The sequence below is a fragment of the Centruroides sculpturatus genome, unplaced genomic scaffold (assembly GCF_000671375.1).
Source record: "Centruroides sculpturatus isolate CEXI.00-Female unplaced genomic scaffold, Cexi_2.0 scaffold132, whole genome shotgun sequence".
Classification (NCBI taxonomy): Eukaryota; Metazoa; Arthropoda; class Arachnida; order Scorpiones; family Buthidae; genus Centruroides; species Centruroides sculpturatus.
In genome coordinates, this window is record NW_019384471.1 from 59,306 (window position 1) to 76,631 (window position 17,326).

General features: G+C 31.3%; 1 protein-coding gene across 1 annotated transcript in view; it reads right to left on the reverse strand.

The window, feature by feature from the left end:
* Positions 1 to 17,326, reverse strand: part of LOC111621185 (multidrug resistance-associated protein 4-like) — a gene marked incomplete at its 3' end in the record, with an annotated part of 89,519 nt that overhangs the window by 55,936 nt on the left and 16,257 nt on the right. Inside the window, exons 6-10 of the mRNA XM_023363266.1 lie at positions 16,944 to 17,107; positions 5,590 to 5,715; positions 2,802 to 3,051; positions 1,948 to 2,061; positions 1,000 to 1,086 (exon numbers count right to left, since the gene is read on the reverse strand). Coding sequence (XP_023219034.1) covers positions 1,000 to 1,086; positions 1,948 to 2,061; positions 2,802 to 3,051; positions 5,590 to 5,715; positions 16,944 to 17,107 — 741 coding nt within the window. The remainder of the gene's footprint in view (positions 1 to 999; positions 1,087 to 1,947; positions 2,062 to 2,801; positions 3,052 to 5,589; positions 5,716 to 16,943; positions 17,108 to 17,326) is intronic.

Genomic DNA, 17,326 nt, shown 5'->3' on the forward strand with positions numbered 1-17,326 from the left:
CTACATTTAAAATGTAATTACAAAAACAACTGCAAAATTTTTCTAACAAAATGTTTATGTTATTATTAATTAACTACTTTTAAATAACATGTATATATAAAGAAAAGTACAGTACACATCATTATCTAATTACTGAAAATTGCAATTAGTTCTGTGACAATGCTGCGCATTTCTATAAATGCATTTTTTATCTGTTATAAATAATAAATAATAATAGTAACACAAATTAATATAACATATACGTATTGTATACAGTGGGGTGGGTATACGATCTATGATTATTTTTATATTTAATTATTTTTTTATTGAATTTCCATATTCAACATTACGACTGTGAGTATAAAAATTCAAAATGAGAAAGAAATCTGCAATATTAAATTTATAGTTCGCATACCAGCTTGTACATACAATACGTATCTTCTATGTGTTAATGATTATGTTATATTAATTGATGTTAGTACAGTATTATTATTTATATTCCATCCAATATAACATTTCTTTATGAACCATTGCAAATGAGATGCGTGTGGAAGCAATAAAGTCCTTCATATAATATCGACAATTACGGCAAAGAAGGAAGTTATCGCTTAACGTGAAAGAGATACAGTACATTTGTGTGGATCTGGCGACAATGGATAACAGGTCGAATTCCATTATGTACTGTTAATGCAATTGTCATTTTATTTTACAGTATTTACGTATTTTGTTTATTGTTTTCGTATTTCAATTTATTATTATAGCATTTAATTGTGTTATTTTACATTGATTAAAGTGTATTTGATGTTTTAATTTTATGGAGATGAGTATTGTTCGGGATCCGGCAATGAATGAAATCCGTTTCCGTTATTTTTAATAGAAAAAAAAATGGTTCGGACTTCGACCGGCCTCCTAGACTTAATTAAATTCGAAGTACGATGCACCACTGTTTTCTAAACAATTTGAAAATAACACAGAATATAATTCGTTTAAAATGTAAAACTGCAAAAACGAAATATTTACCTTTCCTGATCCAACAGGACCTACAACAATTAACCGTTCTCCAGTCTTCATGGCGAACGAAATCTGATTCAATGATGGCTCCGACTCCTTTTAAAAGAAAAAGTTACTAAAATATATACATTTAACCTTAAACTAATAATATACTATAAATTAATTGATGATGATGGCAGTATTATATTATTTAAAAGAAAACTTTTAAAAACTTATAAAACTTAATTATAATTAAACTAGATTATATCATCTTTATTATTGATGATAAACATCAACTGAAAATCTGTTTCTATAAAGTTTTTTAATTATGTTTGTGTTTTTACTTTCATATTTTTTTCAAATATTTCATAATCGTTGACTAGAGACGGTGTTATTTAAAGCTGTTTCGATTTACTTTAATATAATATAAATTTTAAAACTTCTAAGTTTTGTAACGTTGATTTTTACTATCTGAAAGTACTACCTGAAAGTAGTTAAAGGATTACCACAAATTAACAAGTGCTAATCGCACGATGAGTAGCATTTGTAGTTTCTTTTTGACCATTGTAGCCAAACAGCAAAAGAAATTTCCGTATTCTCAAACCTAAATGCAAGTTACTTTTCCATGAAAAATACAATTCTCTCTGACGGTATTTAATTTTGATTTTTCCACAGAATGTTTAGCGTAAAGAAGTTGTTTGTATCGAAACTTTTTTAAAGGCAGCACCAGTATTGTTACTTTCTTGTAATTCTGTACAATCAGTGTAACAGCGTTAAAGTAATAAAATCCTAAAAATATCAGTAAGGCAATTTATATTTTTATAAAAATTATGGTAAGAAAGTATTCTTGACACAAATATAAACACATGCAAAATTGGATTTTCTAAAACTATTTTAATCATTAAATTTTTTCATTACTTGCAAAATTATTACAATTTGAAATGCTGTTACTTTATTAAAATTGTAACTATGTCTTACTTTATTCCATGCAGCTGTAACATTATTTATCCATATTCCATATTCGGTTAAATTTTCTCCTTCGTCTACAATTTTCACTGCATTGCTGTCTTTTTCTTGAAGGAGGAGAAAATCCTATATTAAAATTCGAAAAAATGTCAGTCTTTTCAATGCAACTGCACACAGACCTCAAATAAGCGATTAACCCTGCATATATCACAAAGCCTTGCGAAGCCGTTAAAGAATTTCAATTTGCAATATTTTTAATAAGAAATGATGATATATTCAAACGTTTTAAGAGTTTGTCTTACATATTTATAATCTTAAGTAGCAGTTTAGTTTTTCATACTGAATTATTATATTCTTGATTCTGTTTACAAGTGACATTTTAATTCACTGTACAATAATACAATTCTGATTAGAAAATCGCTCTATTAAAATAATCTTTTCCGTTTGGACCTGATTCTTGTTTCGTCAAAGTTTGTTTTAAAATTACAGTTTATAATAACAATACGTTTCCGAATAAAATATTAACATTTTTCAAGTACAGTGAAAACTGCTTAGGTGACCACCTGCATTTGACTGTCATCTGTCAAAACAAGCAAAAATTTCTGGCACCGAATAGTTTATCCATAGAGTCTTCGTATAAGTTACCTGTATTAAACGACCACCTATGTAACGCGACCCAGGTCATCGATTTTTGGTCCGAAAGAACATATGACAACTGTAATAATCGGACACTTCCGTGAATATATCTGGTCTAAACTATTGTTCAACAACGTTTCCGAATAAAACATTAACATTTCTAAATTATTTCTAAATTTATTGTCTAGTAATAAAATTTTAAAGCAATATTTTTTGAAATTGTTCATTACCTGAAATCTTTTCAACGAAACCAAAATTTCTGCCACTATATTCAGTGCTAGAGAAAATAACTTAAGAGTTTTAGTGTACATATGAAAGGAAAATGCCATAGTGACAAATATAATTTCGGCATTTAATTGACCACCATTTAAAAAGAATGCAAGGTATGTGAGGGAAGAAAATAATTTTGTCATCGGATATGCCAATATTAATGTTATCTCTCTTGTATACAAAAACATTCGAACTTTCTTCATTTCTCTTCTGCAAATATCAACAAAGAATTAATAATAATTTTACAACTTAAAAAAAATTATTTTAAAAAAGTAATTTGGCGTGACAAAAAACAGTAAAACTGCATACACCGATAACATATAGAGTCGTATATTTTTATGATTTCGCAAATGATTCATTTGCAAGAAGAGTTCTTTTAGGGACCGTTCATAAATTACGTAAGGGCGATTTTAACCATTTTAAACCCCCACCCACCCCTGTGTAAGAAACCGTGATATTTTCTTTGATCCCCTTCTTTTCCCTATTTTACGTAATATTTCGGCATGATTTTATAGAAAGATTTTAACCAAAAAATGTTTTTTATGAAACCCTAAAAACGTTAAATCCAAAATATATAATTATTAATTAGTTAATTAATATGTACTATTATTTATACAGTATAAAGCTTTATATGATCAAATTTAAAAATATGAAATGAAATTTAATAAATTCAAATGAACAATTTATTTTAAGAACTTTANTATGTTATCGACTCAATTTCATATTTATTTTTATATTAATATTAATTTTCACAAAAAACGCAAAAAAACTTTCCCAGGTTGACTAGCCAGTGCACGTGTAAACAGAAACGTCATAAGAAATAAAACAAGAGAGAATAGAGAGAAACCACATTACGTTGCCATATTGATTACATGATTTACATCTGAGGCCAAGAAAATAAACTACATGCTGCTAAAATGTGCTAGGTGCACCTGGGGACTAAATAATAAAGCTTATAAAACTCTATATAATGGGACAATACAACCAATGCTACTTTACACAGCCTCTGGCTGTGGTTCACGTAACTAGTAGAAATTCAGTAGCAAGTAAATTACTCTCTCTTCAAAGCCAGTTTGACATCAGAATTTTGAAGTGCTGCAGAACTGTTTTTACTAATGCCTCTGAAAAAAAAGCTAGTACTAGCGAAGCTCCTTCCTTTGCCACTATGTATTGTAGAAAAGGTTCTAAACTACTACATCAGAACTACAAACATCGAGGCTCAACAACGGTCTCTACTCCTATCTACGGCAGTTCATACGCTACCACATTGCAATTACTTTACTATCTCTGATCATCATCCTGTAAACAAGGTTATTTGGTGTCATCTGCTTCTTCCATAAATAATCATGCAGACATTAATATATACACAGATGGGTCCAAAAGCTCCCTTCTTGTCGGCTCGAGTATCTGTATCTTCCTCCAAACTAACATATTATGCCCAAAATATGTTAGAAGGTACACATACCTTCCACATACCTCCATCTATCAAGCTGAAGAAGATGCCGACTACCCACGCTGTTCAGTGGGCCACATAACTACCAAACGAAACTGTCTATCAACATTTACAGCGATTCTCAGTCTGTCTTACAAGCTCTATTATATCTCAATTGCCGTAGTAATAAAATCCAACATATCCAGCACCATATTACGAACCATGTAACTAAGATAACTTTGATATTTGTTCTTGGCCATACTGGCAGACTAGGAAATGAAAACACCGACTTTGAGGCAAAGTCAGCTGCAAAGGACACTGATTTGGAGTACACTCGTATCCCTCTCTCACGTAGAAGCCTTAAAAATTATATTCAAGTCAACGCTATACAAAAGTGAAATCAGTAAAAGTAGTCAAGCAGTAAAACTGGTAGAATGACAAGACTTTATTTTCCTAGTGTTGAATGTAGGTTCTCATCACCACGTAGATATTTAACGTTTGCTACTGCTCAACTACTTACTGAACGTGGTAATTTTAGAAGCTACCTGGCGATGTATAACCGGGCAGAAACTGCTTCTTGCTTTTGCTCTACAGAAAACCTGCACACCGTCGACCATATGATCTATCATTGTCCAATTTACGATCAAGATAGACTTATTCTGAAATTAGAAATTTTAACGCTTGGTTTCGGGTGTCTACTCAATAAGCTTGTTCAGAAACCATTGTTTCATGCTTTTTACAATTATGTTCAAAAATATGGAAGAAAGACTATTTCTAATTTTTAATTTCTAGTTTTACATTTTAGTTTCAGTAAAAGCCGAATACTAATTTTATGTTTACTTTGTATCGTGTATTTTGGTTCATGCATTCTTAGTGTTATACACCGATAGGAGTGGTGCACTTATTCTAGTAAAAACCAAGAGAGAGAAACCACCACATGGCCTTTCTCCCATGAAAAAGGTGTGTACAGCGTGAATCTGCTAGCGTTATTACTATATCATGTCGCACGAGACAACGAGCATTCTTAATAGAAGCCGCCAAATTTAAGCCAAATTCAAAACGCCACCACTCAACGAGATCAAAAAATAAAAATAAGAATATTACGTAAGACGAGATCTATTACCCCCTACTTCTGAGTAAGAAATCTTGAGAAATTCTTGACCCCGGCCACCCCAAAATACCTTACGTAATTTATGGATGGCTCCTTAAATACAAAAATATTCATTATAGAAATATATTCCGTTTTGGTTGAATCATTTTATTTATTTCGGTGTTTCACAAGTTTTACTGTATTTACAAGTAATTACTAAACTTACTCTCTGATTTTCTCTATTAACGCAGCATACGGCATTTCCCAGGTGTACATCTTAATTAATCTCATACCAGCAATCATCTCGTTCAACAGGTTCAATCTTTCGTCTCCCAATATAGCTGCTTGTAATCTATCATTATTAAATAATAATTCGAATATACATATGCTTTGTTGTAAAAATATATAAAATTAAATCGTAAAGTTTTACTAAATATTTAAGGATAATCTTCTATTAATTAAACCAAAGACTTTTATTGCAATTTCTGTATTTAGTGAATTTAAAGATTGTAAAATTTTTATAATTCTTACAGATAAAATACAGTTTTATTGATATAAACCGGATCTGAAAATTATTTTTTGTTATTGGTATCGCAATACGTATTATTTTGATTTTATTTAATTTTCAATTTATCTTTGTTGAATGATAATTTCTTTTGAAACCATGAACTCGGACACTATTATCTACGTAATTACACATTTTGTAATGTTGACCAATCAAATTTTTTTTATTTGTATCTGCAGGCCATATTCAGTATAATGCATATAAATAAATTTGACTATTATAGACAGATAGTCCGTTATACATAGTTGGACTTTGCATAATTTACATATCTACATACTCGGTTGTGTTAGTCATAATTATAAATATACTATTTATATGTTATATGTATGCAAAGGTTAGACCAAAGATCAAACAGACACACATACACACACATCTACAGTATTAGTCGAGTGATGTACGGAAAAGAGACACTGTAAACATCAGTCCGAATATTTCTGACATTTGTCATTTTAATTGGACCCTATTTACAATTATTCGCTCTCACTATTTATGAATTAGTTTTCGCAACAACTTGTAGACTTACACTTCACTTAACTTGTTGACAACTTATACAAAACCATTTTATAAATTGTAAAAACATTGAGTAGCATTTGATTATAAAATAAAAAAAATTATAGTCTAAATTTATAATTGAAATTTTCAATCCTGTGATATTTCAAAAGAGTTGTTTTACTATGATACATTCCATATAATTACTATATTTGACGACAAATAGATTCAAAATTTTAAGCGCTGAACAATCTATTAGAAATGTGGTTTCTCAGAGACCAGACAATATTTTAAAAACTCGATTTTTTCAATTTTTGAAAATATCGAAATCTATACTAATATTATAAAGTGGTAATGTTTGTATGTATGTATGTATGTTAGTTTGTATGCAGCAGGTAATCTCCAAAACTACTCATCCGATTTCAAAAATTCTTTCACCAATATTTAGAATTGAACTTCAGGGTGGACATAGGCTGTATATTATTCCGTTAAACATGGGAGATGGACAGTTCTTACCGTAAAGAACTTACCGTAAAGAACTCTGCTTCTATTTATACTATTTTAGATGCGGTTTTTTGCGTTTTTTATTGCGTTTTAATAGGGTACGTCAACAGAATGTACACAAAAAAGGGATTTTTCGATATTCCCTCCGCGGGGGAGAGCGACAGGATTAAGGCTTACTGTAAAGAACTTGGCTTCTATTATACTATTTTAGATGCGGGTTTTTGCGTTTTTGATTGCGTTTTAATAGGGTACGTCAACAGAATGTACGCTAAAAAAAATTTTTCGAAAAATTTTCCCCCACGGGGGAAGTGTTATACATTTATAATAGATACATTTTGAGCCACAACAAGGCGTGGCGGGGTCTGCTAGTAATCAATAAACTCCTGACTTTTGAAGTTTCGAAAAATGAAATACATACAGTTTCTATTACGTGACGATATTGTAAAAAAAGAACACCGGATTCTCACAGATGCAGTGCAACAATTCCTGTTGTATAGAATTTGCATGAATTTCGATGCAGCTTTACGTTTATGTGCTGCACGGTATTAACACAGTTCGTAATAATATCAATGTAGAGTGAATATATAATTAATACTATTACTCACATACACCAATTTTTTTTAAATGACTTATTGGGATATTTTTATCCCAATAAGCTATGGCGTTTACTTTTAACAATGCTAATTTTTCTCCTAGCTTTGTCTCATTGCTTTCATCTTATCAAAACATTAAAAAAATTTGATAAATCCAATTTTGCAAGAATAAAGATTTATGTGTGTAACATAAAAGTATCATTCTGTTATCATGCATCATGAGATTATTTAGAAACAGTATTAGGATTGTTTCAGTTGCAAAGCTTTGAACTTGCGCATTTGTCATCATGTAATTTGGCGAATGTCCTGCGCTCTACACATTATCTTTTCCATAGATTCATTTCTCATATTGTAAGAGATGTCAGGTAATATTTTAAAAACTCGATTTTTTTAATTTTTTAAAAAATTTTTGAATTTTTGAATATTCTCCAAATATTCTTGTTTCAAAAATACACTACAAAAATTAATGTTTTTAGAAATATCTTGAGATTTTAATTTACGTATTTAATTTTCGAAAGTGCGAAATTATATGCAAAAATATTAAACAAAAACGTGTAGAATTCACTCCAAGCAATATTACTTGTTAAATGTAAAAGTAACATCCTTTTTAATGCAACAAAGATGATACATTTATTCCACTTTTAAACTAGAAAAATATTTTAATTATAGACTCATAAAACGATTAGCAGTTGATGTTATTCACAGTGGGCGTGAAGCAAAGTCAATTACTTATTGAAGCAAAAATGAATAATTATTTATAATCCTCACCCGAAAGTACAACTACTCGTGAAATTCCAAACTAACCTGATGTCAGTCAGCATAACTTCAAATATTTTTTTCATCAAGTTAAAATTTCATGTACAGGTAACCCCCGTATAACACGGTAGTTACGTTCCAAAAAATTGCCGTGTTATGAGAATCAAAAAACTAGTACGAAAAGGAGGGTTAGCTTCCAAAAATTAAAAAAAACATGCTACTATATTTTCATAATTAAGTTAAATATCTTTATTAAAATCTTCTTAAGTGATACATATTAATATAAATTTAAACAATGTTTTCTTTGTCATCACTAAAAGCACTATTAACTGAGAGCGTTTTATTTTTGGCAAGTTATCGTTATCTCCGGAGTGTTTTTCTGCATTATTTTCAGATTCATGCTTTACCTTTTGCAAAAAGTGTATGTAATTTTAGATTGCTCGCTTTTAGTTAAAAGATCTTTATAAATTTTCTTATATGCTGCTAAGCATTTATGGAATAAGGGAAAAACATCTGGCAACACCAGAAGCAGGAGCGTCGAGATATGGCAAAATTAAAACAATTTTCGCGAAGGACCATGTGTATGAAGACGAGAAAAGAAAATTTACACACTGAAGTACTAATAGTTCACGAAAATAATAATTTTCGCGAACTATTAGTACTTAAGTATATAAAAATTTATTACGTTTCATGTTGTACGAGGGTTTTACCCATTTCTCGAACTGTGTCAGAGTGAATCCGTGCTATAAAAGTACCGTATTAAAAGTAAATTTTCCCACAAAAGCTTGACCATTTAAATAATTCATCTGACTCTCATCACGATTATTTTTAAATAGTATCAAATAATGTGTATTTAAACTTAAATCTCTCATAATCTTATTTTTCGGAAACAAATTTTGCATTATTAAAATCACACTCATTACAGTGATGAGATTTTGTCCTAAACAAAAATGCTGTTTTTGGAGACAGTTCGTGCATCAGATCATCGATTATTATCAAATCCCATTCTTGAACAGATTCGGGTAAGCCGTACATAAATGTAATATCCTTTTCTTCTTGAAAAGACGGTAAATATACGAAGTAACACCATAAAATCTTCTTCGGATGATTTTCATAACTTTTGTTGTAAATCACTTTCTTCAGCAATGTGGTTTTACCAGATTTGGAAGGACCAGCAATTACACAAGTACTGGGATGTTTGAAATACATATTAATTAACCTTGTCAACCTTAGAAAATTTAGAAAATTTATAATATTTTATTCCTGGACTTATCTCTTTAAACACTACTAAAGTTTTCTTATCATTTTCTAAACATATTTCTCTCATGTCTTCCGCACACCATTCGAACGAACCATATAATCCATTACATAGTTCGTTAATTCCTCCATCCTCTCCAACAATTATAAAACCGTATTTTCCTTCTCCTTTCCAAATATCTTTGACTTTGAAATAGCGGAGGATAAATGGAAAATTATCGGTAACATCGAACGAGAAATTTTTTACTGCACAAACGCAAGCGTTCAAAGTACGGTACAGAATTGAAGAAGATGAGTATATTTTATAGTTTCCATAAGTAACCAGAAAACCGTACAACCTCATGATTGCAGCTGAAATATAAAACTAATTCTCTTTAAAAAAGTAACTTATATAAAATACTAACCAATAATATCTTCTTTAAAAACTAACAGCCAATCATATTTTTCTTTAAGAGCAAATCGTTTTTTTTAAACTCAAATCGTATATTATCTGCAGATAAAAAAAATACTCACAGTCACATGTTGTTATTTGTTACACTAAAGCGCGGGACTTTGAACAAAGAAAGCAGCACGGGGTCCCAATCCCATCAGTTAGTTTAGGGTACGAACTTGTACTACAGGGGGTGCCAATTTTTGTTATCGTTTTAATTCGATTTATATTAAATTCTTATAGAAATTAAATATACAGTGGTACCTCGGGATATGAATGCCCCAGCATACGAAATTTTCAGGATACGACACGAAATTCGATCTTATTTTTGCTCCACGATATGAACAAAAACTCACCATATGCTGTTACATTAGTTCGCAGCGCCATTTTTTATTCACTTCTGTTCAGTCTGCGAGTTTGCTTTGTCGTTAAAGGATCTCGCTCGAAAAAGGAAATCTTCAGGTATTATCAGAAAGTGACTTGTTTTATTAAAAAGAAACATCCTGAAAAGGTTCACACTGACCGTATTGCTGCTCGGAGTAATGACACTTTAAGTCATTCTAAGTCATTTTAGAAACATTTTAAAAAGTAGGCAAAGCCAAACCTCTTTGGATAGATATTTTACCAAGCGACCTCTATCCAGTGAAAGTGCTAGTGGAAGTGAAGGAAAGAAAGCAAAAAGCAGTGAACAAAAATTTTAAAAAAATATATATATATAAATACAATACTNCACTTTGCTTTTTGCACTGATGGCTCGTGGCATCACAAAATATGACTATTGGATTCAACAAACTTTCTCATATTACTTCTCACAAGATTTAAATATACAATACTAATTTTTAAAATCTTTTGTAAGGTATTTTTAAGTTATTGTTACATTATGTTATGTAAGTGAAGTTTTAGTATTATTTCCCTTCTCTTTCTTTTCCGCCACCAATTTACACCTCCACCGTTGTCTATCCTCAAAGTTAAAGTGCAAATAAAACTACATTTTTTATGAATTATTATTCTATTATGGTTATTTATACATTTACAACTACAAAACGCATTTTCAGTGTTTTCCTTGCTATAGTTTTTTCAATGTGCAACTTAGCTTTAATTTGAGTGTGTTTTTCGTGTTGGAACGAATTATTTGGTTTTACGTTTAATCGTATGGGAAAAAATGATTCACCTTACAACATTTTCATGATACGATCTCAGTTTAGTAACGGATTAATTTCGTATCTTGAGGTACCACTGTAATCTATACTGTATCGGTCTTTATGTCGATATAATTCAAAAAAATATATTTTTTAAGTTGTGTTATATAATTTACATACTAATTAATACTAATTAATTTTTATACCCCAGAATGTATCAAATGCATACTACTAGGCAGGCTGACAAAATAGACTAAAAACCACATAACACCCAAATTAAAAAAACAACTCAAAAACATTTTCGAGAAAATCAAAACACATACAAAACATGAACATAACAACACACACAGTACAGAATACATGGATACACTGAAACAAACACTCGCAGCCAAAGCACGTAGACTCAAACGATACAAAACATGTACACTACGAAAACAACAAAATAAATTATTCACAAACAGTGAAAAACATTTCTACAGACAAATCAGTACCAAAACAAACACTAATACACAGCACAGTGGCACACCAATAAAAGTAAAACTCTCAATCTATTGGTCTTTTCTTTGGTCCAGTGCTGTTACACAAATGCTGATGCAGGATGAATTGAGGATGAGAACAGAAATTTGAACAATATACCAACTATGCCCTGTGCTGAAATAGACGTAAACGACATCCGCGACACTGTTAACAGAACACACAAGTGGAAGACACTTGGTGTAGATAACATTCACAGTTACTGGTACAATACATTTACATCACTGCACCAGGAACTAGCTAAACATCTAACACACATCATCATCAATCCACAAGACATGCCAAAATTTCTTACTTAAGGCATCACCTACATGAAATCTAAAAACAACAAAACCACAGACCCCACACAATACAGAACAATTACATGTCTTCCAACACTCTACAAATTATTGACATCCTGCATTGCAAACAAAATATACAAACATGTTGAAGAACACGACATTCTTACAGAACAAAAAAGATTGCCGTAGAAATCACATGGTATGCAAACAACAGTTACTCACAGATTCAGTCATTGTACGACAAGCACACAAACAACACAGAAACATACACATGGCATATATAGACTACAGAAAAGCATAAGACAGTGTTTCAAACAGTTGGCTTTTAAATATTTTACACATGTACAAAATACATCCATCACTCATTGCATTCTTCCAAAACACTAGGCAGCACTGGAGAACAACACTGCATATCAGGGTTAGTAACACTTTCAGACAAACAAACCAAACATTCATTAGTCGAGGAATTTTTCAAAAAGATTCCTTGAGTACTCTCTGGTTCGGCCTAGCCATGATCCCATTATCTAACATGTTATACAACATGCAATATGGCTACAATATCAGACATGAAAAGACAAGGCAGTTTACGCTGTCACATCTCATGTACATAGACAACATAAAACTTTATGCATCCACACAAAAACAACTTTATCAACTTCTACAAATCACACATTCATACACTAAAGACATGCAAATGCAAAACACTTCACATAGAAAAAGGAGTCCTGAAGAAAGAAGATTTTGCACTTGTAAATTGAGAATTTGTTGAATCCATGGAAGAGGGTGAATTCTACAAGTATTTAGGAATCCAACAGGCCAAACTAACAGAACATACCCAAATAAAGCAAAGATTAATTAAAGAATACAAAAGTAGGTTAAATGCTATCCTCAGAACACAGTTAAAACAATAAACACATATGTCATCCCAGTACTCACTTACTCTTTTCGCGTTATACATTGGACAGACACAGATCTTGAGCAACTCCAAAGGAAAACAAGAAGAACGCTTATTAAGCATAAACAACATCACCCTAAATTTTCCACAGAAAGATTAACCCTTCCACTAATAATGGCAGACATGGCCTGATTAGCATAATTAACGTTCACTACAAACAAATACAGACACTGCGAAAGTTTTTCTACAAAAAACAAGAAACATCACAGTTTCATAAAGCAGTAACTCTAGCAAACTTAAATAACACACCATTACACTCACGTCATACAGACTTGACACAACATATAAAAAGCATTGACACCATTAAGCAATCGTGGGCCCAAAAGGCACTCTATGGCAGGCATCCTTATGAGCTGGCCCAGGATTTTGTTGATAAAACTGCGTCAAACAGTTGGTTAGATTGGGGATTCTTCTTTGGAAAAACCGAAGGATTTATGATTGCCATACAAGATTAGGTCAAAAATAATAAAAAGTACAGAAAACACATACTCAAAGATACAACACTCACAAATGACATATGCAGAAAACGTCACATCATGCCAGAAACTATACAACACATCACTTCTGGTTGCAAGCTCTTGTCACAGAGAGTTAACTTACATAGATACAAGCAAGTAGCAAATATAATTCACCAAGAGCTTGCAAAGAAGCAGAAATTGGTAGACATCCACGAACCATACTACAAATATATTTTACAAACAGTATTGGAAAAGAACACACACAAAATGTACTATGACAGAGAGCCATAATCATTGATAAAACAATTTACTACAACAGACCAGACATCTCTCTCATTGACAAACACAATAAAATCACATACATTATAGACAGCCATTCCAAACACTCACAATGTACAAAACAAATGCACTGAAAAAATTACAAGTACACAGAACTCGCCCAGGAAATAAGGCATCTGTTGAGGTTAAAAAGGGTGCTTATTGTACCTCTTGTTCTCTCTTTTACAGGTGTGATACCATACACACTACACAAAAATCTGAGAACATTACATTCGAATTGAAATACATATTTCACACTACAGAGTGCCTGGATGGCCAAGCAGTGAAGGTAGCAGCACTCCCGCTCTAACAGACTTGGGTTTGAATCCAAACTGGTTGAAAAATCACCAGGAACATTTTGTGGGGTGGTCTGTTTGAATATGTCTGGCCCTGTCTCTCGCCACCTGGCAGTCCCACAGTGGGCGTGGCCGAACCCATAATGGGCTTGCAAAAAGAGGCCCACAGGGTGGAAAGGGTTAAAAAATTTTAAGTATGTTAGATTAGGCAATCTTACGTTAGATAATTTTAGTAAATATAAATCAAATATTAAAATATAATATAATAAAAGGGTTAGAAGTACGAATCGTAATCTTTGCTTTTATTTTTCTCTTGAGCAATGCCAGAGTTATATGCCGACACTAGTATAATTCTTAGTCGCATATAATTACCTGTTCAGATATAATTATGCAGAATTTTAGCTGTCCTCGATAAGAAAAATTTAAGTAATGCAGCTTTAGTCCCTTCAAAAAGTTATCTTTATCACGTTATAGAAACGACTTTTGTCTGAATACATATAGAATTATGACCAAACATTTTGCATGCTGCTCTAATTATTTACTTAGTAATTTCTGTAAATTCTGAAATTTGTTGTCATTCTTGTACGTTTCACAGCAGCATACATTCTTAAATACTCTCAATTTTTCTAGATACTCTGTTTGATCAATGATATGAAGATACACAGCTTGAATAAAATGTATTAAAACAATGAATAAGTCAATTTACACGATAATGCACAAGAAAAACATTTTATATGATCCATTTAAATATATATTTTTTCCAAATATATACTTTATATAAAATTTTGAGAAAAAACGACACTTACCTCAAAAAAAGAAAAAAACTAACATGTTTCTGAATACACTGACTTTAAGATATTGTAATAATTTAATCAATTATTCTAATTTTAAGGCTTCTCACACAGTAAATACAATATTACAAAAAATTTTTTTCTATATGTTATATTCAATTTTACAAAAAATAAGAAAATACAATGACTGAATTAAAAACTTATAAAATAGAATACACCTAAAACGGATATTTCGTATGTGCATTAGTTACTGGATAAAAAGATCTTTCTCCACTAACTCTTTGCAAAGGTGTACAATAGTAATTGTTTTTTGTGTAATCATAACGTAAATCCTTCAGAAGTCTCAATACTCTGTCCGTGGCTGAATTAATTATAAGAAAAATATAAATAAATAGAATATGTTGTACAGCACATATGATGAGATAAAATCAGTTGTTTTTATTGTGATGTCTCTGTGGTTATTTTATTTTTTTAATGTGACTTTTATGTATATTGTACTTTGTTATGTTTATAAAAACGACAAGTGCAGTGTGACTTCGGAAGAGTCCGAAATGCATATTAAATGTATTGTATGTTATAAGTTTTAAATTCAATTGTGAAAAAAAAATTGTACACTTAAATATTTAATAAACTAAAGAAATGTTTTGTAATATCATATTCACTAGTGTGATTAGCCCTAAAATTTAAGTAACTGATTAGGTTATCAGAAAAAAAGTAACTAAAGGGCGAAAAGCATATAAGAATACACTGTCCTTGATTTTTCCTATGAATGAAATTTTTTGCATTAATACAATAAACATTTACCAGAAATATAAATCGACATGTTTTCTACAATAATCAGGCTATTGCGGTAATTATTGTGTAGATACGTAATGGTGCAAACATAGGCAAAACATACCACATGAATATATTATAAGACTAGACTGTTATTTGAGCTCACAAAGTACAAATAGTGAAAGATAAAAATGATATTAATGCATGTGTGCCATTTGATGCACATTTTTAACTTCCATTTTGAAGGAACGAACTGCCAGAAAATAGTCGCAGGTTTTATGATTCAAATGTGAGTCGATAGGGAAATACTGTGAATTTGAATCCGTGAGAATTCGAATTTCAACGTAACAATTTAAAGTTGTAATATTAACTTTCACACCTGGGAATAAATCATTTTTTAAGTTCTCAGCAGTAAAAGAGACGTTTTCTCATAACATCCCGATTCACTATCTCGATTTCTGCAAGTCAATATAGCCCAAAACTGCGAGTTTAAGAAGATGTCGCCAGTCCCTCAACTAAATATCATTTCTAGTGTCTAATTTGGTGCCAACGGATGTACCTAGTTCTTGCAGATACTTCAGTTCCACAAATACTTCATCGTCTACGAATACGCATTTTGAAGACGAACTCTATCTCAGGAGACTAAGATACATTGCTATACTGTACGATCAAGAACAATCAAGAACACCTCCCAAGAACGAGCTTCAGACTACTTCCGAACATTATCATCTCAAGATATTTATCACCACGCACATCTCATGTAAACTCTCTCTCGCGACCACTTTCGTCTAAAGATCTCTTGAAGTTAAGGCCTAACGAACTGTAACAAAATTTTAAATTATATCATCTTATCTATGTAGTTAAATCGGCATCAGTTGTTAACTTGGTATTCGAGTGACTCACATTCGATAGGCTGTCTCTCAACCCATCTGCATCACAGATCTGATCGCTTGTGCATGCAGCCGCTCGCATGACCAAATCAACAGGACGTCTCGAATTCCGTATCGATCAGAACACGGTGGTGTCATTCTTGGCAAGGCATTAAAGAGATTCTGACTCTCTGGTCAGAAATCTATCATACAGTCACTCAGTAAAATTTGAGAGATTTTATTTTATTTTTCTGAAATCATTGGCAATATTTTAGTTGTCATTCTCATCGGATCATATTTTTTGTTATTAATGTCTTGGAATGTGTTTACAATACCAAACACATTAAGACGTACAGCAATTATGCCGTTCAACATAAAACAAATGCATTATACGTAGTGATACCGCAATAACAGACTACGTCCGATTAGTTTGTAATAAATGGGGAATCTCCTATACATAGCAGAAAATCTAACCACGTGTTTTCTAGACATTCATTATAAAAAGTCCTTGAACAAAACGACTCAGATATATTATATACATTAAAAGTATAAAATTTAAAATAATAGTTACCTTAATTTTGAATATACTTTGCTCGAAGCAATTTGTATCGGAATAAAGAGAAATATGGCCAAGTATCCTACTAAAATAGTCCATCCATAATATTTCCACAACATTGTTATGGTAACAATGATCAAGAATGGATTTGTAAATAAATATGGAAAGCATACAACATGCTGTAATAATTTAAAATGTTATATATATAAAATAAGTATTAATTAATTACATTATAATGAATGTCAATTAGAATATCATTCTTTTGAAAATCATAACATATATAAGGAACGAATGAAGTTTGCTTAATCTACTCTTCTTTTTACAGCAGAAGCTCGTTAATCTGGCTTTCACTCGATATACGTACCGTACATCCATTAGTTTTTGTTAACAATGTCGTG